We start from the raw sequence: 24,730 nt of genomic DNA on the forward strand, positions 1-24,730 counted from the left end.
CGACATCAAAGCGCTTTCCTGCCAGCTCACGTTTCAGTGGCCCAAAGAGGTGATAATCAGATGGTGCGAGGTCTGGACTGTGTGGTGGGTGTGGCAAAATCTCCCATCCATATTTCTTAGCCAACCTTTGCGTCACTCGTGCTGTGTCGGTTGTAGCGTTGTCGTGTTGCAAAATGACCCCGTTGGTCAACTGCCTGGGCGCTTTCTGCAAATGGCCTCCTTAGCTTGTCAAGAGTTTGGCAGTACCTTGCAGCATTGATTGTTTCTCCAGGTTGTAAGGTTTCGAACAGAATAACACCACGACTGTCCAGAAAACAGTTCCCATTATTTCTTTGCTGACCGCATGACTTTGAATTTCTTCGCGACAGGTGAGGATGGATGTTTCCATGTCATCGAATCTTGCTTTGTTTCTGGGTGCAATGGTGCAACCAAGTCTCATCACGGTGACCATGCTGTCAAGAAAAGTCACATCGTACCCTAGAAAGTCTCCGCCGGCGTTGGCAGTATGCCCGTGAACCCTGCGTGAGCTCTTGCTTCTTCTCAAAAGTTCCTGCAGATGTCCAATCTTTGTTCTTTATGATTGTCTGTCAATTGCTTAGAAGAACCCATTTGCGCTGACTTTTCTGTAGCCAAGTTCATCAAATACAGTTCTATGGGCAGAAGTTTCCGAAATTTCAAGACTGCTTGCGATTTCATGAAGTTTCAACCTCCTGTCTTGACGAATAAGCTCAGCAACTCGCTTCACATTGTCTTCTGACGTCGCAGTTATCGAACGCCCTCTCCTTCCCTGTCTGTCAAGTCGGAATGGCCGGCTTCAAACAAATTAACACCAGTGATAGACTTGTGTACGGCTTATAACATGCTCACCATATACGCTCTGAAGTTCTTAATGAATTTCGGTAGGATTCAGACTTTTGGCGTTCAAAAAACGTATGACAGCTCTGATTTCCTCCTTTGACCAAGTTTCAAGGTGGGCCGCCATCTTTAAAATAGTCTAGAAATTCATTGTGCAAAATGATGCACTTCCTAATTTCTGGAATATCCGTAAGGAAATAAGGAATATCATGTCGTTTACAGAATTAAAAAATCTCCACTGGTTGCTGAGCAATGGGCATTTTTCGGTTATTTCTGAAAGAGCCCTCGTATATATATATCATTCTTATCATTATTCTTACTATTATTATCACTATTTCATTATTATTATTATTATTATTATTACTATTATTATTATTATTATTATTATTATTATTATTATTATTATCATTATCATCTAAATATTACTGAGAATTAAAAATTCGTAATTTTCCATAAAATTTCGTATTTTCCTAATTGTCCGAAAAAAATTGTAACATCGCCTAACAGGTGACATGGCCCGTCCTAAATGTTAAATGTTGCTGTTGGCCAGGGGCCCATTGTAAAGTGCTTTGAGCACATTTAGTGGATATTGCGCTATATAAACGTTCAATAATTTTTTTTATGAATGGGCACTTACACTCGTTCCTTCCATGGAGGCAATCCCTACAACTTGTCCTCCAATCTTCACTCGAATCTTTGGGCCTCGTGGTTTTTCTATCACACTCGCAGACTGGTGTTGTTGTTGTTGTTGCGATGATGATGAGGATGATGATGGAAATTGCTGCTGTTGTTGTTGTTGTGGCAGTTGTTGATGCTGCTGTACTTGATATTGCTGCTGATGACGATGGTGATGTCTTTCTTTCTCTGAACTAAACTGCCGACCCTGTTTGGAGAAAATAATATTATGAATCAGTATAGTAATAATATACTTATAAAGAGAAAGAGAGAGAGAGAGAGAGAGAGAGAGAGAGAGACGGAGAGAGAGAGAGAGAGACGGAGAGAGAGAGAGAGATTAGAGGGGGGGGAGAGAGACAGAGAGAGAGAGAAGAAGAAAGAAGAGAGAGAGAGAGAGAGAGAGAGAGAGAGAGAGAGAGAGAGAGAGAGAGAGAGAGAGAGAGAGAGAGAGAGAGAGGGGGGGATGTTATGTTTGACTGGGATATTCGATAAAAGAACAGATAAAACCAATGACATTTTCAGCTACATGCTTTCCTACCTTTTGTCTGTTTTTCTTGCTATAATCGTACAAGTCTCTTGATCTATTTGGTGACATAATACTCTGAAATAAGAGAAAGCATGACAAATAACAAACAACCAAACATGAGCACAACTCATGGAGTCATCATGAATTCAGTGTATCCTAGAGCTACAGGCCAGAGAGGGTTCAAAGTTCATCACATAGTCTCGACTGCACATGGGATCGACCTCAGTTCCTTTGACTGTAAAGCGAGTACTCTACCAACTGAGCTATTGGGAACCCCAAATTATTCATCTAGATAACATCGAAATGTTGACACAGACATATGAGCCAGGGGTCACAACTCAAAATTTTGAAAACCACTGAAAATTTTTGTGATCAACAATCGAACACCACTGTACAAGAAATTGAAGAAAATATGCATACATTGGTTGCTGAGACTATCAAATTATTAAGAACAAACTAATCAACTAAATAAAAAATGGGAGCGGAATTAAAACGAAAAGGAAAGCAAAACTTTGACCACTTTCACAACGGAAGGAATTTTTTCTCTTTCTTTTTCATTTTTTCATTTTAATTCTGCGGCTGGTCGGAAGCTGAAATCACAGATCAGCTGTGAACCTCGGAAAAATTCTGAAACCACGGATTTCCACAGAACATTTGGTGTGGAAGAAGACAACAAACAAAAGCAAAATACCAAATGATTAAAAATATTACCAGACAAAAATGAATAAAGAATATTAATTAATGTCTGTGAATTTAGAATTTTACAAAACCTTTTTTAAAACAGTGCTGATGGTAACAAAAGATGAAAAAGGAGAGAAAAAATTTGAACGATTGTCTTTTAAGTTCCATTTTTAACGACGTTAACCCCCACATTTATATCAATATTTATGGAAAGATTCGCTGAAATGAAAAGTGAATAATAATTTTGTAAAAATAGCATAAAATTGGGATATTACAAAAATTGCGGAACAGGCTAAAAAAGGAGGAAATTTCTCCTCTGGCTCCAATCAATCAGAAAGAAGGAAATTATCCCCCTCCCCTCCCCAAATGGTAGTTCCAGAAACTGATGTTACACATCCAGGCCTGCATTCCAAAAGTGAAATCAGAATGTCAGAAAATAGGAATTTGACACATAAAATAGGAATTATTCACCACTGGATTATCAAAATTACCACCAACCTTGCCATCAAACACGTCTGGCACAGCTGGTAAACAATCACAAGTGTTAGGTAATGGATTAGAGAAAGGGGATGGGAGCACAATTAATTTTCCTCCTTAGCTCCTTCTTGGAAATCAATAAAAATATAATTTTTTCCACCTTCGACTTTTTGATTTTTGAAAATCTGAATTTTGGAGACATTGGCAGAAGGGCAGAATGGAAGAGTGAAAATATGAATGATTCCGCCAAATTCAGAAGGGTTGGCAGATATGCACATCCCATCTCTGCCACAATCCTCCTACACCACGTTAAAATGTTTAAGAGTTACTTACCCTGTCTGCATCAAAATCAAGGCTGGAGCTCGAGTCTTCACAAGCATAGAGGGAATCCTGGGAACTGGAGGCAGTCAGACCACCTCCTGTTGCCCCACCACCACCACTACTTCCTGTTGAAGTAGACAACAACATAGATGTGCCAAGTCCACTAACGCTACCACCAGTAGCTAAGTCCAGACTCATGGAGGATGACTCGTCTTTACCAACTGTGTCGTCAGCTATTTATAGTGGTGGGGAAGATTGAAAAAGAAAAAAAAATACATCATAAAAACAACATTTAAATTATGCTTCTTAACCTGCCTTCTTGAAAAAATTGAAATTCAAAATTTTTAGAAGATAAATACTGTAGTCGCTAAAATTAACTTTAAAAATCAACGATTCAACTATTTCCCCTCACAGTGATTAAAAAACCCTTAAAAATCCATAAAATTGTATAGTCCAGCATCGACTTTCATTTTGAAAATTTTTTTAATGATTTCCAGATGCTCATGAAGCTCTGAAATTGGGAGCCAAAATTTCGTAATTCTATGAATTTTCCGTAATAGTTACAGGTCTGGATTTATTACACTTTATTGAAGACAATTGAGTCACAGAAGTAGGCAGGACATAATGATTGTGATACATAACCATCACCTTAACCACAAGAAGGGAGGACATAATGATTGTGATACATAACCATCACCTTAACCACAAGAAGGGAGGACATAATGATTGTGATATATAACCATCATCCCGCTAATGTTGTGTTTATCTTAAGTATTGAAGCTGCAATAAAATAAATTGGATTGGTTTGGAGCATGTAACTAGTATTAAAGTCTAATAAAGATGACTGTTCAAAATTGGTGTGTTGTCTACATGTAGAAATGTTTTAAGCACTATATACACTTGACAGTTAAATTTTTAAAATGCCGTTTTAACCCCCAACCCCCTCCCCCAATAAAATAAATATGGATAATAATAAACAATTTTCCAATGTTACATTAGCTGTAATTAAAACATTAACTATATGAGTGCAAATCTGTCACAAGAAACAAACAGGATAAAATGTGTATTTTCTTATATTCAAAGAAAGACAGAGAAGAAACTATCCTCTACTCACTCATAAAACTCTCCATTGATTCCTCTGACATGACTTGATGGAAAGATGTAAACTGTTCAAAGTCCATCTGTTAGAATAAGACAGAATTAATATTGGAGGTGTGCAATGCAATAAAAAATGTAGAGGAGGAATTAAGGATGAAGAATAAGAAGAAGAAGAAGAAGAAGAAGAAGAAGAAGAAGAAGAAGAAGAAGAAGAAGAAGAAGAAGAAGAAGAAGAAGAAGAAGAAGAAGAAGAAGAAGAAGAAGAAGAAGAAGAAGAAGGAGAAGGATGATGATGATGATGATGATGATGATGACGATGATGATGATGATGATAATAATGATCATAACAAGAAATAAAACTTGATCAGATAGAGTTTAAGTAACTTTTTTAAATGAATATTTTCTATACACTTCATAAAAACTCATTAAGATCTTATTACTAGTTTTTGTGGAAACAAAAAAAAACCACATGGCTTGAATAAAATGAATACTCATAATAACCCCCCCCACACACACACACACACAAAAGAAAAAATAAGCAACCAGGAGCACCAGGGGTCGACACCCAATAACTCCACATCCATATTTCTTCCATACAGTCCAGTCCGCCTATCTCTGTACTAAATTTAGTGATTTCCTCTTTTAAAAATGCACAATTAACCGACTGACCAACATCAAACATACCAGGGTTACCAATTCAGGAGACAAAAATTTACGGAACTTTTAAGCAAACGCATCGGCTGACCCCTTTCTCAGTGCTGAGCTCCAGTAAAAAGACATTGTATTTACTTTTATTTCCCTTTAGCAGGTGATTGGAAAATATACTGAGAGTTTATAACATACTGAATTCCGTAAATATACGGAAAATTGGCAACCTTGAAACAACAAATGCACACACACATACACACAAACAAGAATACACACATACACACAAACATGCACACACACATACACACAAACAAGCACACATACCATCATATCAGGATCCACCTCTTTACACACTGTACAGACATAATCCTGAGGCAGACCTTCCTTCTTGGTTAACACGTTAGGGCTGATGGAGGGATCACATTCTATGTGGACAAACCTATAAAAAAAAAAAGAACCAAAGGTTTATATTTATAAGGGGCACATATTCAAGGGGGCAGCATGGCTCAGCAGTACAGTCTTTGCTTCGTGCCCATAAGGTATCGAGTTCGATCACCCGCCGCTGCGCTGTGTGAACTTGAGCAAGTCACCTCGCCCAAGCTCAATTTGCGGCGATGCACAGCGGCTGACACCTGGGTTATTCCAGTCTTCCCCTGGAATAAACTAGAGACAAATTTCCCCTTTGGGATGAATAAAGGTTAGACTAGCGTCCTATGCAAAGGGTGGCAAGCAATTACTATCATCTGTTTCACGCTATAGAAACTGGGATAAAATCCAGCTGTAAGGACAAAGAGATTATTATATCTTTGTCTACTTACTTTTTACAGAGCATGCAAGGCAGCATAGCTTTGTTGTGGAAGTGACGGTAGGCCTTGCCACACAACGGGCAGCAAAGTCCTTTATTTCGTTGCTGATAACACGAGTCGCAGACAGAGTAGTTGAGATGCCAGCGAGATGAAGGGCCGCTACCCGGAGTCCTTGAGCCACAGTCCGTACATACTCGACAGTTCTGAAAGAAACAAAAACAAAAAAACATTTTAGTTAAATTCCCTTGGAAAAGGAATAAATAACAATTTGAAATAGAATGTAATCTTTAATTTCAGTATCTCATTCGTCTGTACTGTTTCATTCATCCCGTTTTGTTGATAAAAGGGAAAACCAAAACGTCTGTATTATCTGTTTTCATATATTAAATTGAAGCTGACATTCAATTTCACATTATTTATTTCTCTGAGCTTCGTGCGGCAACATTTAAAATTCCCTTGCAAAAGGATGAATCAGTGCTGATGGTGAGAAAAAGGGAAAAAGGAGGAAAATTATGAATTGTTTTCTTTACGCCACATTTTTACTTCACCAACCCCCACTTTTAGAGTAATTGAGAAGATAAACTACTCTAGCTATCTTCTGGATAGTGGGGAAGCTGCATCAGTTTGTTCCACTACACATCAAATCTCTCAAAGCCAGAAAATTTGATTGAGGAAAATGTCATTTTTTAAAGGAGGAAATTCCTCCTCTGACACAAAAATCGCGGATTTCCGCCGATCCGAGGAAAACCATCAGCACTGATGAATTCAAATGAGGGGTTTTACGGTGTTCAGGCAACTTTTAGCTCATTTAAGCACCATTAAGAAGGAAGATGATAGAATAGCACACTTGCAATCTTTTCAGAAACAAAAGTCTGGAAAATTTTGGGACAAAATCTGGTGTTTAGATCCAAGATATGATGATGATGACGATGATGATGATGAAACTTTTTTCTGCTATCAAAATCGGGAAAATGTCTGTCAAGTGTTGTTATTGGCTAGTGATCCCTTGTAAAGCGCTTTGAGCAGGTTTAGTGGATAGTGCGCTTTATAAATGCTTGAGGTTTTTAAAAGAGCTTTCTGTTGTTGTTTTTTTTTTAAATATAAATATTGAATTAAATTAGAACTTGCCTTGCATTTCCATCCATTCTTGGGTATTGTAGTCATGGCAGGTTTAAGGCAGAAGGTATGATATGCCTTATCACATTTATCACACACCAACATCTTGCTGTCCTCACCAGCCGTTCTGAGGAGGGAGAGAGAGGGATAAAATCCAAATGCATTCAAAGCTTGGTAGATATACATATAAATACTTTTATTAAATAGAATATAACACAACTAAGAATAGATTCAATGGAATCATGATAAAGTCAACACCACCAGATCAGAAAGATTGATTGACTTTGGGGGCAGTGTGGCTCAGCGGTACGACCTTTGCTTCCTATCCGAAAGGTATCAAGTTCGATCACCCACCGCTACGCTGTGTGGCCTTGAGCAAGTCACCTCGCTTTAGCTCAATTTGCGGCTGACGCCTGGGTTATTCCAGTCTTCCCTTGGAATAGACCCTAGAAGACAGATTTCCCCTATGGGATGAATAATGGAATTTTATTTTATTTTTAATTTTTATTTAAGCAAAGGCTGACTTTATCCATTATCAATGGAACACACTTTGATAAAGAACAGCAAGTTTGGGAACCCTCAACTGGTGTTGATCTTAACTCACTCAACCCTAACACCAACTATATCTGTCGTATACCGGGGTTACTTTTACCCCATGACTATTTATTACATTTTTCTCTGAGACAACAAGCAGGCTCTCGAATGGAACCCACAGGGCAAGAGGAAACAGGGTCGTCCAAAACAGACTTGGAGGAGAAGCCTTCACCAATATTTGATCTCTCCAATCTTACCTGGAGTGAGGCAAAGGTCTCTGCCAAGGACAGAAGAAGATGGAAGAGTGCTGTTGAGACCCTATGCTCCGCCAGGAGCCAAGAGGCAAAAGTCAAGTCAAGTCAAGTTCTCTGAGACAAATTATAGGCGTACTATCAAAGCTAATGTTCTTAATTTTTACATCTTAATGGTAGTTAAATATAAATATCTATGCATATGCTCATTTTTAATACATTTTATTCCAATTTTGAAAAATAGCAAAAATCAATAGGAATGAGTGAGTTAAGGGTGTTGTTAAGGAATCAACTCTATCACAATAGGATTGTCCTGGGGTATTTCTCTATCCTTGTGAAATGCATCTGAAGTGTTCCTGTCTTTCCAAGAATCCTGTCCAATACGCTGTAGAACTATCTAGGCCAAGGCTACAGTGGTCCATCATGTAAGGGCCAAGTTCACAAGAAATATTCATTGTAGGGCAATTGGAAAGAGAACTTGTGTGATGTTTACCTTCAAAGATTCCAATCGGTCGGTTTGTTTTTTTTAAAAAGATTAAAGGATTAATCAATACAGCTTACCTGCAAGTCTGACATATTTTACAATTGGGACATTGCCATCCTGCCCTCACAATGGGTTTCATGTCTACTGGAGGGCATAGACAGTTCCCGTGGTAGTGGTGACCACAACTGGTACAAAACAGCTGCTCCTTGATGTCGCCTATGGATCCACACTGAATGCAGGGGATCGGATCACCTGTTGAAAGAAACACGGACATTTGAGTTTTGCATCTCTAATCTTGTGAAGGAAAGGTTTTTGAAAAAAGAAAAGAAAATGCTTGGAATGATGTAAACAGGGTTCTGCCAATTCAGGAGGCCAAAATTTACTGAACTTTTACACAAACACATTGACCAACCTCTTTCTGAGTGCTGAACTCCAGTAAAGAGACTTTTGTACTTACTTTTTTCCGTGTGGTGGGTCTTTGGAAACTATACGGAGGGTTTATAATATACTGAATTCCGTAAATATATGAAAAATTGGCAACCTTTTGTAAATATTTTTGAAAGTTATAAAGGGTTAATCAGGAATGTTACTTTTAGGGTTTTTTTTTTACAGTGCTTGCGACACTTTTAGGTCATTTCAGCGCCAGTAAAAAGGAAGATGATAGAGGAAAGTTGTAGATATGAAATTGAAAGCACTGAGGGGGAAATGGAAGTCAAAGGGGACTAGTTTATTTAGGGAACAGAATATTCCACGATCAATGTGCCTATTTTGACATTACTTAAAAGGTAAATCTAGGCACAAAGGATTCTGTAAGCTATGAAAGATACACTCAAACGTTTACAAAGTACAATCACAGTATTCGTTTGTTTTGTTTTTAAGGGTTTTACTGCGCTTACAACACATTTAGGTTATATCAGAGCCAGTAAAAAGGAAAAAAATGGGATAGTTAAAGGTTCTAGAATTATAAATAAAGTACCCAAGAAAAAGTAAGACATAGGGGAATTGGGAACAAATAGGGATCAGATGTAGATTCCAAGAGCACACTACCAAAGTACTTAGTTTGAGACCACCTATAAGTCTCATCGGACACAAGCACAAAATCCAACAAAGAGGAATACACTCAAATGCTTACATTAAACATTAAAAATAACAAATATAATAATACATAACAGAGAGATGATTTACAAGGAAAAAAATATCATCTCCCAAAACAATAACTATGCATTTGACTGTTTCCCTCCCCGCCAGGACTTCGACGAGGGCCAGGAAAAAAACCAAGTAATCCCATTCCAAGACAAAGACAGAAAGCATGTTGGATAACAGATATAAGGCGATAGAAGACACAGTATGTACCTCCCTGCCCGCTATGGGAGGTTAGGATCCCCACCCAGTACACAGTATTCAAAACTAATAACAACAGAACAAAATAATAACAGAGAGATGATTTACAAGGAAAAAAATTTCTCTCAAAATAGGGACTAAACATTTGACTGTCTCCCTCCCAGCTAATGATCCCCACCTGGACCAGGAAAGAAACAGCAATCTCAATCCAGACAGAGAACAACATGGAAAGGGAAAACAGATAAAGGGGATTAGAAGACATAGCAAGTGACCTCTTTCCCATCAAGGGAATCAGGGTTCCCACCCAGATCTTTAGAATATTTTAGCAAAGAATTACATGAATCCAAGTATTCTCAATAAAACATGTGGCATTTTCATATTCTCTAATAATAACAATAATAATAATAATAATAATAATAATAATAATAATAATAATAATAATAATAATAATAATAATAATAATAATAATAATAATGAATGAATGAATGAATGAAAACAAAACAAACACAACACTAGACAAGTCAAAAAGGTGCCATTGCATACAGACCTATAGTTTCCAGCTGGTCTAAATGATCAGGACACAATAGTGATAACGTCTTCATATCCTGTTGGAATATAAGAAATAAATAAAATAGTTGACAATTTTAGCATCGCTCTTTGAGAGTTCAACCAGGCGGATGAATCAAGAATTCAATAATCTCTGAAAATCCTGCATTATGTCTCTATATTCTATATCTCAATTAACTTCCAATATATCAATTACCCCTTGAGCACAGCAACCAACTTATGAAAGAAAGCTAAAACAGGACACTCTCACACCCAATACCGTCATGACCCAAAACAACAATTTTTTTTTTGTTTGTTTGTTGCTTTAGGTCTCTTCCAACACAATTGAGGTTATATGAGAGACCGCTGAAATAAAAAAACAAGCAATCTAACAAAAATAGTACAAATGTAAATCAAAATCATAACCTAAAGATATCATAAGCTAAATTATAAATAACCAAGAACAAACAGGCAGAAGATTTACAGAAAAAAAAAAATCCCCTGTCAAAAATACAATCACAACAAACCAAAGAAGCAGGATAGGCTAGTAAAGAGAAGAAGAAACGACATCACTATCGGATCGTACACCCATGCGAACATCATAGGTATATGATTCAAGGGTGATGCTCCCATCCAACCACCCGCTAAAACAACAATAACAGTATGTATGGACTAGTGTGTAATACAATCGGGATTTAGAGCTTTTTTAGTTCCTTGTTTTAATTTTGATAGTCAAAAAAATCATAATCCTGGTACATGCAAGGGTCATTTCCATACACATACACATACACATACACACAAACAGTTCAGTTTTGTTTTTCTCCAATTGCCAATCTGGACAGTCCCGATATTAAAAAAAAAAAAAGTAGAACATTTATATAGCGCAATATCCACTAAATGTACTCAAAGCGCTTTACAAGGGGTCCCTATCCAACAGCAACACATAACATATAGAACGAGACACAACGCCTGTTAAGCGATATTACATTTTTTCCGATACAGACAACGATGTTAATGGCCAGGTACTCATTTTACACCTGAGTATGATGAGAGAATGTGAGTAAAGAGCCTTTTCCAAGGACTCAACTATTTGCTGAGCGAGGCTCGAACCCAGGACCTTCCAATCCGAAATCGAGTGTCATACCAGAAGACCACATAGCCAGTTATCACGACAGTTGGCTGCTATGCTTGAGTAACAAGCTACAATGCAGGAGAGGGCTGAAAGACTATTTATTCCTCAGACCTGCCCAATATAATATACAGGATTGCCAATTCAGGAGGCAAACATTTACTGAAGTTTTACACAGACACATTGAGTGCCCCATTTCCGGGTGCTGAACTCCAGTAAAAAGACATTATGTACTTGCTTGTTATTTCCGTAACAACAAGAGATGAAGTGAGTAGAAAAGTGCCAGAAGACAATAGAGAATAAAAATTTTTCGCGGCGGTGGTGGGGTTTGAACCTGCGACCTTATTGGTACGACAACTCCGCCTGGCAGGTGAGAGCGTGGCTCTACCGCGTGAGCTATCCACGAACACAAAAATATTCGTATCAAACTCAGGTCATTTCTAGAACTCTCTCTCACCCACTTCTGGAGATCGCGGGCTCGGTCGCCAACCAACCATCGCGAAGTTACTTGACCAGCAGTTAAGCTTAATAGCCAATATTCTCAACACAAACATATAACATAGAAACAATTGAGACATTGAGTATGCTCCGGGGCTATTTCCGTATAGCAGGTGATTGGAAAATGCACTGAGGGTTTATAACATACTGAATTCCGTAAATATACGGAAAATTGGCAACCTTGTATATAAATTCCATAGAAATTCAAATTTTTGACCCCATCTACAAAAATACACCGAGGGTCCCAACAGTTGAGTTGTTAGAGCACTCGCTTTACACACAAGGCACAAGGGATCAAGATAAATTCGAGGTGGAGATTTTTTCAGACCCCCCCCCCCCCCCCCCCCCCCCCCGTCCACCCAATGATTAGATTCTGATGTGTCAGACTGTACTTTCAGATAGACTAGCACCATATCCAAAGAATAGAAATTGCCCATTTCATGCTATAGAAACCAGTTAAATTCGGCTCCATCGGCCTTATGGCTCTGAATGGTGACTATTTCTCTTTTTCTTACAATACTAGCATTTTCTATTTGCCGCCATAAAAGGGTAAATTTCATGCCAGGAACACACACACTGTTTTGGCTTTAATGAAATTCACGGCAAACCAATAATTTATAAGGATAATTTAAGTGATCATGACTTTTGTTCCCCTCTGAGAAGTAAAATGGATTATATTTTAAGTATGACTTTGACAAAGTGCAGTAAAGTGCTTTGAGCACACATAGTGGAAATAATGTGCTCTATAAATCATCAAGATTATAGTAATTGTTACCTGAAAACATCCACCAGCAGACGCACACGGAAAATGAAATCTTTTTCCACAATCAGGGACATGACATGTCAAAGTGGCTCCCAACCTTTTACAGTAAGAACAACGCTGGAAGGAAGAAGACATTTCATATTTCAACAAGTTTTTTTTTTCTAAAAAAATATGCCTGTGTAGATTTGTCAAAATCCCCTGCTCATTAATATAATTTTAATTCTTTTCATGTGCAGCACTTTTTAAAAAATTCCACCGTTTCATACAGCTTCATGAGATGTCATTACCAAAGCATTTGATGAGGGTAAATTAAGTTATTTCATCATCTACCAATTCAGTCCCTTGACTGCTAGACAAAGAATAATAATTGCACAACATAACGGCCAACTTTTCAAACAGCTAATACAGAGACACCCTAACACACAATACTGTCATGACCCAAAAACACCAGTATGTATGGACTATAATACAGTATAATCTAGATTAGAGCTCTTTTTCTTCCTTTTATTAAATTTGCTAAACAAAATAATGCATAATCCTGGGTTTTTGTTTTTTGTTTTTTAAGGATTTTACGGCGCTTGCAACACATTAAGGTCATATCAGCGCCAGTAAAAAGGAAGAAAATGGGATAGTAAAAAGTTCTAGAATTACAATTAAAGCAGCCAAGAGAAAGTAAGACAAAGGGGAACTGGGAACAAATAGGGATCAGATGTAGAATCCAAGAGCATACCACCAATATACTTAGTTTGAGATCACCTATAAGTCTCATCCGGACACATGCACAAAATCCAACAAAGAGGAATACACTCAAATGCTTACATTATTCATTAAAAATAACAAATATAATAATGCATAACAGAGAGATGATTTACAAGGACAAAAATATCATCTCCCAAAACAATAACTATGCATTTGACTGTTTCCCTCCCAGCCAGGACTCCGACAAGGGCCAGGAAAAAACCAAGTAATCTCATTCCAAGACAAAGACAGAAAGCATGTTGGAAAACAGATATAAGGAGATAGAAGACACAGTATGTACCTCCCTGCCCGCAATGGGAGGTCAGAATCCTGGGTTTAGCAATAGTCATTGCCATATATATAAACAATTAAAAAAATTTTTATTAGTTTGTTTTGTTTTTTTCCAATTTGGCATATCGGGACAGTTGGCCAACATGCTACAAAGACCTGACATTTCCCGTAAAAAAATGGAGGTTATGTTTTTGTCTTTAAGGGTTTTACGGCGTTAGCAACATATTAAGGTAATTTCAGCACCAGTAAAAAGGGAGAAAATGGGATAGTAAAAAGTTATAGAATTACAATTAAAGCACCCAAGAAACGGTAAGACAATTGGTTCAAATAGGAAACAGATGTAGATTCCAAGAGCACACTATCAAAGTACTTAGTTTGAGATCACCTAAAAGTCTCATCCAGACATGAGCACAGTCCCAACTCAAATGTTTACAATCATATAATATGTAAACAAAACAATTCAGTGCATAACAGAGAGATGATTTACAAGGAAAAAAATATCATCTCCCAAAACTCTTAACTATACATTTGACTGTTTCCCTCTCAGCTATGGTATATGGCCAGGGCATGGACAAAACCAATTAATCTCATTCCAAGACAAAGACAGAAAGCATGTTGTAAAGCACCGCTGAGCACTTATGTGGAAGTTGAGCGCTATATAAATAACATTATCATTATTATGATTATCAAGTCCCATCAAAAGTAACAAATGGAGTACCTGTGACATAGCCTTGTAAACAGCCTTGTCCACGTCATCCAACTGCTGAGTTTCTCCAACTGTTACTCCATCTGACCACAAAGCACAACAATAGTGGACCCAAACATGACCTGAGGGAAAAATAGTCAGAAAGAAAAATTAAGTAAAATAAAAAATAAATAAATAAACAAAATAAAGTAATAATAATAATAATAATAATAATAATAATAATAATAATAATGGTGATGATGATGATGAGGAAATAATAATAATAATAATAATAATAATAATAATAATAATAATAATAATAATAATAATAATAATAATAATAATAATAATAATAATGGTGATGATGATGAGGATAATAATAATAATAATAATAATAATAATAATAATAATAATAATAATAATAATAATAATAATAATAATATTAATAATAATCATGAAATAACCAACAAGCTCTAGGATAAAAGTTAATATTATGACAGGGGGGAAAATTAAATAAAAATCCGACGAACAAATCATAATCTATAAGGTAAAAAAAAATATTTTTTAATCATAAATTTCACTAAATCTATTTATTATTAATATTATTATTGCAGAAAATTTGCAATTTTAATCCAAAAAAAAAGGAAAAAAGAAGAAAAAAAGACTTTCCTTTGATCCTGGGTGGATTTCATTTTTTTTTTTTTTTTAAGTCCCCTTTGAATACATCACATTGAAAATAATCTGGCGCAGACTTGAGCTGAGATTTTTGCTTCATTGTTGTTATGAGGGGAAGGAAGAGCTCTCTTTTTTAAGGGACACCTCTATAGTACAGTACATGCCTGATCCTAGCACAGTCTCAGGAGAAGCCAAAAAGTGTGCCGAAATTCAAGTGTGCTGAAATCCAATACTCATGGGGGGTAACGGTTTATTAAAGTGAACTAGTCTTCCAGAGCCATTCGGCCCAACACCAATTGCTTGCTACCATGAAGACCCCCTGAAGACGCTGTTATCTAGAGACCCCCTGTTATCTATATAAATAGGACGCTAGTCAATCGCAAAGTACATTCCACAAGATCTATCAGACCCAGCTACCCAATCACTGCTGGGTGGACAGGGGGGTCTGAAAAAATCTTGACTACACCCAGGATCGATCTTGGTCCCTTTGCTTGTGAAGAGAGTGCTCTACCGAATGAGCTAAAGATTTATTACATGGATAAAATTCAGTCCCCAAGCTCCAGCATACTGTGTTGCAGAACATGTTGGAATTCAGCATGCTATAATCGAGAGAGTACTGAACAAGACCCTTAACCCTACCTGTGGGCTCATAGAGCTGTGCTATTTCTGCATCATCCAGTATACCAATCAAGGCCAATTCATCGTTCACAGAGCAGCCAGACGAGTCTTCTTCTCCTTGGTATTGTCTTGGGGATCGACTTCTTTCTCTGCAAATAGGGTCACAATAGCAAAAAAAAAAAGTACATGAAAAATTGGAAATGTCCTCACAATGAGTGGGAAAATGAGGTGATAACAATGGACGCTGTTATCTATATAAATAGTGCGGCTATGTGGTCTAGTAGTACGACACTCACTTTCGGATCAGAAGGTCCTGAGTTCAAACCTCACTTGGCACAAAGTTGAGTCCCTAGATAAGGATCTTCACTCACATTCTCTCACTGTACTCAGGTGTAAAACGAGTACCCGACCGTTAACTGCGTTGTCTCTGTTTTTAAAAAATTGTAATATCGCCCAACAGGCGTCATGTCCCGTCCTCAATGTTAAGTGGATATTGCACTATATAAAAGCTTAATTTTTCTTTCTTCTTTTTTTTAAAATACAAAAACCCTTCAACTCGTTTACTGTTTTTTTTCTTCTTCTTCTCTCTCTACTCAAAGAATTAATGATATCTAAATAAGTACATAACAGAACTAAACAAACAAGGACAGGTTTTAATAAAGATCCAGTTTCACTATACTGTTCATATCCCCAAATATACACACACAACTTGGTACACAACATTAATATTAATGTCGACTTGGAGTAGCATGTGATGATCCATCAATAAAATAGTAATACCACCTAACAGGGCGTCATGTCTCATCCTATATGTAAGCGGCGAGGGACCCCATGTAAAACGCTTTGAACACTTTGAACTAAATAAATGTTCAATTATAAACAACAAAATTTTCAAAAGCAAAACCAACCTTCCAGACTTCATGGGTCCTCTGGATCTTCTCCACGTGGTAGGTTGTGGCCCTTTATCCTGGTCAGCAGTGTCTACTTCCTCATCGCCTCGGACCAGCTTGGGCTCCTGCATCTTGAAGACATCAAAGCCCGGACTGGGCTCAAACCGCCACATTTCACCCTGACCAAGGAGACTCCGTTCCCCACAGTTGCATAATGAACACAGATGAATGGGACTGGAGGAGAGAGAACATATTATCAACATTTCATAATATCATAATACCAAACCAAAATTGCCAGAATTAGAAGTCAGATATGGAAAAATTAGTAGTGAACTTAATTGATTGTGCAGCTATGTGGTCTAGTGGTATGACACTCGCTTTCGGAACCGGAAGGTCATGAGTTCGAGCTTCACTCGGCACATAGTTGAGTCCTTGGCTCTTTACTCCCATTCTCTCACCGTACTCAGGTCTAAAATGAGTACCTGGTCGTTAACAGCGTTGTCTCTGTTGGAAAAAAATTGTAATATTGCCTAACAGGCGTCATGTCTCGTTCTACACGGTACATGTTGCTGTTGGTCAGGGACCCCTTGGTAAAGCGCTTTGAGCACATTAAGTGGATATTGCGCTATATAAAAGCTCAAAAAAACACTCAAGTTGATCAGCTGAAAAGGTCTAAGTGAGCATTACATAATATACAACTTCCACTTTTGGATCTCTCTTTCTCACTCTCTTGTTCAATCTCTTGAGCCATCAATACTCATCGCTATCACTCCTTGCTGCTTTTTCGTTTATAAGTGAAGTGATATCTTTCCATTGGACTCATCAATATTTTTCATTATCTTGGTTATGTTCCCAACCATAATAAATTAATATCCACTCATCACTGTAAGAATTTTTTAAATCTTGTTGATTAGTACACTGCTTACACGGCTAAATTTCTTTCTTAGATGGCTCAGACACTTTTTTTTTTTTTTTGGTCGAAGTCAAAGTAAATCAAAATCAGAAAAGACGACAGAGAGTCACACAATCCACCAAACAATTTCCTCCACTGTACTACTAATATCATTAAACAAAATATAGTCTACAAATTTTTCAGATTCTTCCAAACTTTAGACCTCAGCTACGAACTAACAAAATCGATACATTTACCAAAAATTTTCACGATACGGATTTAAAATTTCTGTTTTAATTTCATTTTTTTAAATTAAACCAACAACCTACCCTGCATTTTCACCACTTTGATTTGCATCCAAGGAAGGAGTGGTGGCTCCTGAGGATCCCTGACCTGGTAGAGTAAAAGTTACAAAATGAATATCACCCATGCATTTTCTATGGAGCCACTACAAATGTATATATATATATATATATATATATATATATATATATATATATATATATATATAATATATATATATATATATATATATAAATACACATCTATCTCTAATTTTACAATGGTTGACAGATCTAGCAGCCTCAGCCATTCTTATTTCTATCCCACTCACACAATGATAATACGATGACAACAACACTGTCATGCAGGCGTGCCTACCCTCAATTTCAAATTTCAGATGATGAGGATGATGATTATGACGATGATGGTGATGATGATTGTGGTGGAAGTGAAGTTGATGTTAAATGTGATGACAGTGGTGGTGATGGTGATAGCTGTTGTTTGGTGGAGTGAGTATTTTTCTTCTGACTAGATTAAGTGTGCTACAGACCAGTGATCTATCAGGTGTGTACATTTGTAAAAATTCAGTGACACATCAAATAGTCGACACAATGTCATATGGAAGACTTACAACCTTTAACCATTGAGTTCGTTAAGATTTCTTATTTAACAGTGGGCTGGGACGATAAAGATTTTTTACATGTTATTGTGACATTTGGATGTATTGGAACGATGGGCTGGACTGATAAAATTGTTCACATAATATTGTGAAATTTGGGTGTGCCTGGCGTAGACTGGGTAAAAAACACGTTTTTTATTTTGCTCAGTGCAAATTCAGACATATCAAAACAACCAATGCCCAAACATTTTAAGCCTTAATCTTGCTTAAGAGACATGGTGGGCTGGGCTGATAAAATGCTTTACATAATATTGATACTTGGGCGCACCTGTGTACACTGGGGAAAAAAACATGTTTTTTAAAAATATTTTGCCATGTTCAATTCAAATACAGATAAATCAAAACAACCAATGCCCAAACATTTAAACCTTAATCTTAAAGTTCGTATTTTAAAATTGTGGTCAAAATGAACATGAAAGTGCTGATGAAATAATAAAAGCTGCACCTTTAGAAAGGCCCATTGACATTATCCATTAATCTACTCATCACACAAAACCCCCCGTTTGAATTGCGTTTTGATTTTGATTTTCTTCTATCCTCACCAGTTCTAATCTACTGCTGTGACTGTCTTTTGATAAGTGAAAGGCAAAGTAGATATAATTGGATGAATTAAGGAAGGAATTGTGGCAAAAAAAGCAACAATAATATACTTCCTATAAAGGGTTGATAAACACACACACAAGATGTGGGGAATGAATTGCTCCATGCTTCATGTATTCCCCCATCAGGGCAAATTGAGCCAATTTTCATGTCATTTCTTACAGGTTAGCTGTTAGGTTTCCTTTTGATTACTAGGACTCAGCCAGACACTCATATACATCTGAGTCGAGTAGGAAATTGCATGTAAAGCAGCTTATCAAAGGACATAATGTCGGGCCATAGATTTGCGGTCAATGTAACCCTTTCCATCACTAACCAACATTCGCCGACGACACAGGGACATATTATATATTCAGCTGACACAATTGATATGAGACATGTAACAGTCGCACAATCTTGTTTGTTAACAAGCAAATGTCAAGCACATCTGCCCAGATTGAAATGTTTAGCACGACTAACCCAAACACACAATGAAATGAATTGCAGTCTTACCTAAGTAATTATGAGATAATGATTAAAACCTTTTTTATATTTTGATATAAAAAACGTGCAAAGACTTGAGCTTGCACGACAGTGCAACGTCATATCATATGTTGTAGTGGTGGTAGGGACATTTTACGGATAAAACCTCACATTTCAGGAACAATATGTTGCGCAATAGTAATGTCTTAAAAGACAGTCAAACATCTGATATCAAGAGAATAATATGGTTACATTGAGCTAAAGGTTATTATAAGTATGCGTAATTACTTATCTGCTTGCAACAAAAGGATTATCCTCACTCACTGTTTTAATAATATTACATTACATGGATAACTTATCAAGATAACACGACCACTGATGAGAATGACTGATCACAAAAGAATATTTTTCTTCAACCATTGTGAGAGAGAATAGCTAACCAATTTCCAAATTATATGGTTTGTTGATGGCTGATGATCTGGTGGTGCGGGTGGTTGTAGTAGTGGTGGTAGGGGTGATGGTGTGGCGGTGGTGAAGGTTGTGTGTGGTAGGGAAGATGATGTGGTGATTGTAGTTGTAGTAATGGTGGTAGGGAAGATGATGTGGTAGTCGTAGTTGTAGTAGTGGTGGTGGTGGTAGGGATGGTGAGTTGTAATAGTGTTGTGGTAGGGATGAGTTGTTGTAGTGATAGTAGGAATGATGATGTGGTAGTAGTTGTAGTAGGGATGATGATGTGGTGGTGGTATTTTTAGTAGTTGTGGTAGGGATGATGATATGCTGGTAGCTGCTGTAGTGGTGGTGGTAGGGATGATGAGGTGGAAGTTGTTGTAGTATTGATAGTAGGGATGATAATGTGGTGATGGTTGTTGTAGTGGTGGTATGGATGATAATGCGGCGCAAGTATAATGGTCGATTTTTTTTTAAATTTCTGGGACAAAAAGTAAACGTCTGTATTTTCCGAGACAGCCATTTTTATTTTACAAATTTCCGGGACAAATCCGGAAATTTCGGGACGGTAGGCATGCCTACGTCATGACCAAAAAAGCAGCATGTTTGGACTATTATATAATATAATTGTAGATTTATAGCCTTTTCTCATTAAAATAGCATAATACTGGGACATTCAAGATACAATCCATACACATCACATAAACAGTCCAATTTTTAAAGATAATATATTTCTCCGGATTGCTAATGGACAGTCTCACTTTATCGTGACAATTGGCGGCTATGCAACAACAACAACAAATAATAATAATAATAATAATAATAATAATAATAATAATAATAATAATAATAATAATAAGGAAAAAAAATTAAATACCATTGTTTAAAGCATCAACAGAAGACGAGGACGATGCGGATGTGGTAGAGATGGCAGTGGCTTGTTGCTGTGAGATGATGTCCGCCATGCCAGTCGGGGGCAGGATATTGGATATGGTGGAGGACGGCGATGACAGGGACGAAGACAACAATGGTGAGGTTGATAATTTAAACGGGGATTCTTCAGCAGATGAAAAAGACGACGACAAACCCTCTTTCTGGTTTCGTATCGTTGTTGATGGGATCAAAGGAATGTGTGCATGAGTGAAAGGGGGCCGGCCACGTCTGCCACCCCTACTTCCTCTTCCTCCCAAACCTAAACCACCTCTGGAGCCAAAAGGACGACCTAAGCCTCTTGTGATTCCTCCACGGGATCTGTGAAGAAAAAACATTAGACCTGTAAATGAGCTCTATAAAAATTGACTGAAACTGAAACTCTTCGTAATTCGTCGTAGCGGTAAAATCCAAAGAATCAAAATGAAAGGTAAACAGCAAGCTCACTTGAGCAAAGCAATGGCAGAAAACTAAATTTCGAGGGAATTAATTAGGCTACTTACCATTGTTCCTTGTAATTAGGTACCCAATCAGTGAAGAAACTTAGAAACGGTCAACCAGTTTGTTTACAACATGAGGTAATCGAGATGTGCTTGTAGCAATCATTTAACTTTCGATTTGAAGGTGTCTACATAAGAACTTCCGGTGTTTCGAATTTTTCTTTCTCATACTTTTCCTGTCCTTCAAGTAAATGTGGTCAATTTTGGCTTAGACGAAACAGTGAAATTTATCGCTCGGCGGCTCAGTTAAAATTGGCTACGACAGGTTTCGAAAGTGAAAAAATAATTTCACGAAGGCTGTGTGAAAATACACTGGGGTGTGTTCAGACACGGCAATTCTAAAAAGCGTCGCTTAGCCTTGGCAATATATATCCATCATTAATATAAACGGCCCATGAGCTATGCGTGGGGCTGTGGAACATTCCTAGTTAACTTTACAGTCAATCGACTACGATTCATGAATTCTTTCTTTATTAATTTCTTTCTTCCCTTTTTAAAAATATTTGAATTTGACGAATTGACTGATTTCAGTTAATTGACTGAGAATTTACAGGTCTAAAACATACCAACTAGCAATGAAGCAAAATCCGATACTAGAATACAATTTTTTTTAAACAAAAACGTTTTAACTTAAATATTAAGCAGACAGTTCTCAACAGAGAATTAAGCAAATTGCAATCTAACATAACCAGGTATCTAGTTAGAATCCATACATAAAATATGCATCACTCTCAGAAGATGCAGGATCTGGTAGAATCAAAATACAAAACATATGAATATAACACACCTAGTTACAAAATACTGTAAAGACAAGATTTTTAAAAATTAAAAAAAATTAATAAATAAAATCAACTGCACAAACAAAAAGAAACAAGCCTACAGGTTTCATTAGAAATGAGAGTAAAAGGCAAGAGGGAGGATAAACGATAGAGTGGAATGGAAGAAACAGCAAAGATAGACGAGACAGAATAGGTATCCATCCACTGCTTACAAAAATTAAATAATTTACACAACTGCATTGAATGAAATTTTCATTGAAAAGGAGAAAAAAAATTCTTAACCGCCTGTTAATGGGCGACTGACATAAATATTATAAATTTAAAGACTTCTTAAATGCTCTCACACATTAATTATTATTCAAACCAGAAAAGGAAATATATTTTTAAAAAGGTAAAAAATAAAAATAAAAATTGCTCACCCTGCCCTCCTTAGTAAAGGATTTAATCCCTCTTTCCTAGGTCTACCTCTCCCTCTCTTCTCTAAAGGGACTGAACTCCTGCAACCAGACGTCTCTGGCAAAAGGTATGGGCTTTCTTGGTTTGGACTTTGACAAGATCGATCAGAGTTCAACTCATTGTCCAAACTAAAACGCCGATGGAACTGGTCCACGGAGACATTTTTTTCTCTGGAGGTTGACAACGATCCTGTTCCTTCAAGGGCAAGAGACGAAGCGACGGATGAGATGGAGGAACTTACAGGGGACAGTGAGGAAGAGTTACTTTGTTCAACAGGTTGATTTGATATGGCAGGGGAACTGTCTTGTCGTTGAAGAACTGATAAATTGCTTTTGCTTCTGTTTTCTGATTTGTTCTCTTCGATATTCTTAGAAGAGGCCGCCTCTGTCGATTGTGGTAACAGAGAACTGGCCTCATCTAATTTATACTGTTCTTGTGGATTATCAATCGATTCTGGTAATGATGGATGTGATAATGATGACGATGATGTTTGTACATTCGTCTTTGTATCAGTTGATTCGTTTAAAGAGGAGGATTTTGTTTTGCATATTGATGATGATGATGTTGGTAATGACACTGTTGTGATAGGGGATGAGGATGATGATAATGATGATTGAGACAATTTGACAGCACTATCGTTCTCTGAAGTACTTGGGGATGATCTTGACTCACAAGGGATGTTATACTCTTGTGACACTGAACTTTCTTCTTCTGTTGAAGGAAATATTGTAAAATGTGTGAGGTCTTCTCTTAAGTGATTTGCTTGATACCGATTTTTCACCATAAGACAAACCCAAATTTAAGGAATAAATCACTGTTCATGCATTGTGAAATTGATTTGTCATATAATTATAATTTAAGACTAACCCTATGTCATTTTTATTGTTTATAGTCAACGACTTAACATTCATACTAAGTGTGTTAAAAAGAAAAAAAAAATTATGCCCCTCCGCCACGACATCATAAGATATCGTCGCCTAGGCATTCCAATAAGGAATATAGATAATTCATCAAACAAGATGTCTGAAGTCAACAGGAATCACCCATATTGTCCAAGTGAGCAAATTGGGGGTTAATAATCTTGCCCACAGAAAAAAACGAAAGTGCGTGATGCAGGGCTCGAACCCAGGACCTTCCAGGTCACAGTGCAATGCTTTAACCACTCCGCCACTTCGCCACCCCAAGTGTGTTATACTTGATAAAATTTAGTTAATCATCAATAATGGAAATTTTGCCTTAATGCTTTAATTCCTCGGATATAAACAGTAGTAGTCCTTCATTAGGCCCATGGAGCCAGAGTTTATCCCGGTTTCTATAGCCTGAAATGGACAATAGCGATTGCTTGCTACCCTTTGCTAGAACGCTAGTCTATCGCAAAGTACTTTTTGCCACATCTAAGAGACCCAGCTACCCAATCACTGCTGGGTGTGGAAAGGGGGGGGGGGGTCAGAATAAAATCTTGACTGCACCAGGGATCTATCTTGGTTCCTTTGCGTGCGAAGCGAGTGCTCTACCAACTCAGCTATTGGGACTCCCAAATATAGACAGTGGTTTTAAAAATACAAGATTAACCCACTCCAACATTGGAAATTTTGCTTTAATTCCCCAGACAGAGACAGTGGTCTTAAAAATACAGGATTAACTCACTCAAGCATTGGAAATTTTGCTTTAATTCCCCAGATAAAAACAGTGGTTTTAAAAATGCAAGATTAACTCACTCAAGCGTTGGAAATGTTTCTTTAATTCCAGAGATGCAGACAGTGGTCTTAAAAATACAAGATTAACCCACTCAAACGTTGGAAATTTTGCTTTAGTTCCACAGATGCAGACAGTGGTCTTAAAAATACAAGATTAACCCACTCAAGCGTTGGAAATTTCAAAGAAGTTCCCAACGCCACTGCAAGAAATGAAGTGAGTAAGAAAGTGCCAGAAGACTACAGAGAATAAAAACTTCATGGCGGCAAGCGACCTTACTAGTACGACAAGTCCGCCCGGCCGGGGAGATCGTGAATCTACCGTATGAGCTATCCACACGAATAGCTCATACAGTAGAGTCA

General features: G+C 37.3%; 1 protein-coding gene across 15 annotated transcripts in view; it reads right to left on the reverse strand.

Annotated features, from left to right (window-relative positions):
- LOC144957857 (uncharacterized) overlaps nucleotides 1–24,730 on the reverse strand; it is a 159,495-nt gene that overhangs the window by 129,355 nt on the left and 5,410 nt on the right. For all 15 annotated transcript variants that reach the window (XM_078889341.1, XM_078889340.1, XM_078889339.1 and 12 more), the window contains exons 3-18: nucleotides 22,637–23,384; nucleotides 20,886–21,259; nucleotides 17,868–17,931; nucleotides 16,665–16,880; nucleotides 15,778–15,905; nucleotides 14,497–14,606; nucleotides 12,762–12,866; nucleotides 10,361–10,418; nucleotides 8,550–8,724; nucleotides 7,216–7,330; nucleotides 6,100–6,290; nucleotides 5,606–5,720; nucleotides 4,650–4,716; nucleotides 3,548–3,768; nucleotides 2,069–2,131; nucleotides 1,493–1,738 (exon numbers count right to left, since the gene is read on the reverse strand). In XM_078889341.1, coding sequence (XP_078745467.1) covers nucleotides 1,493–1,738; nucleotides 2,069–2,131; nucleotides 3,548–3,768; nucleotides 4,650–4,716; nucleotides 5,606–5,720; nucleotides 6,100–6,290; nucleotides 7,216–7,330; nucleotides 8,550–8,724; nucleotides 10,361–10,418; nucleotides 12,762–12,866; nucleotides 14,497–14,606; nucleotides 15,778–15,905; nucleotides 16,665–16,880; nucleotides 17,868–17,931; nucleotides 20,886–21,259; nucleotides 22,637–23,384 — 2,996 coding nt within the window. The remainder of the gene's footprint in view (nucleotides 1–1,492; nucleotides 1,739–2,068; nucleotides 2,132–3,547; nucleotides 3,769–4,649; nucleotides 4,717–5,605; nucleotides 5,721–6,099; nucleotides 6,291–7,215; nucleotides 7,331–8,549; nucleotides 8,725–10,360; nucleotides 10,419–12,761; nucleotides 12,867–14,496; nucleotides 14,607–15,777; nucleotides 15,906–16,664; nucleotides 16,881–17,867; nucleotides 17,932–20,885; nucleotides 21,260–22,636; nucleotides 23,385–24,730) is intronic.

The sequence above is a fragment of the Berghia stephanieae genome, chromosome 12 (assembly GCF_034508935.2).
Source record: "Berghia stephanieae isolate SIO BIC M18660-M18661 chromosome 12, UCSD_Bste_1.3, whole genome shotgun sequence".
In the NCBI taxonomy this organism is placed as follows: Eukaryota; Metazoa; Mollusca; class Gastropoda; order Nudibranchia; family Aeolidiidae; genus Berghia; species Berghia stephanieae.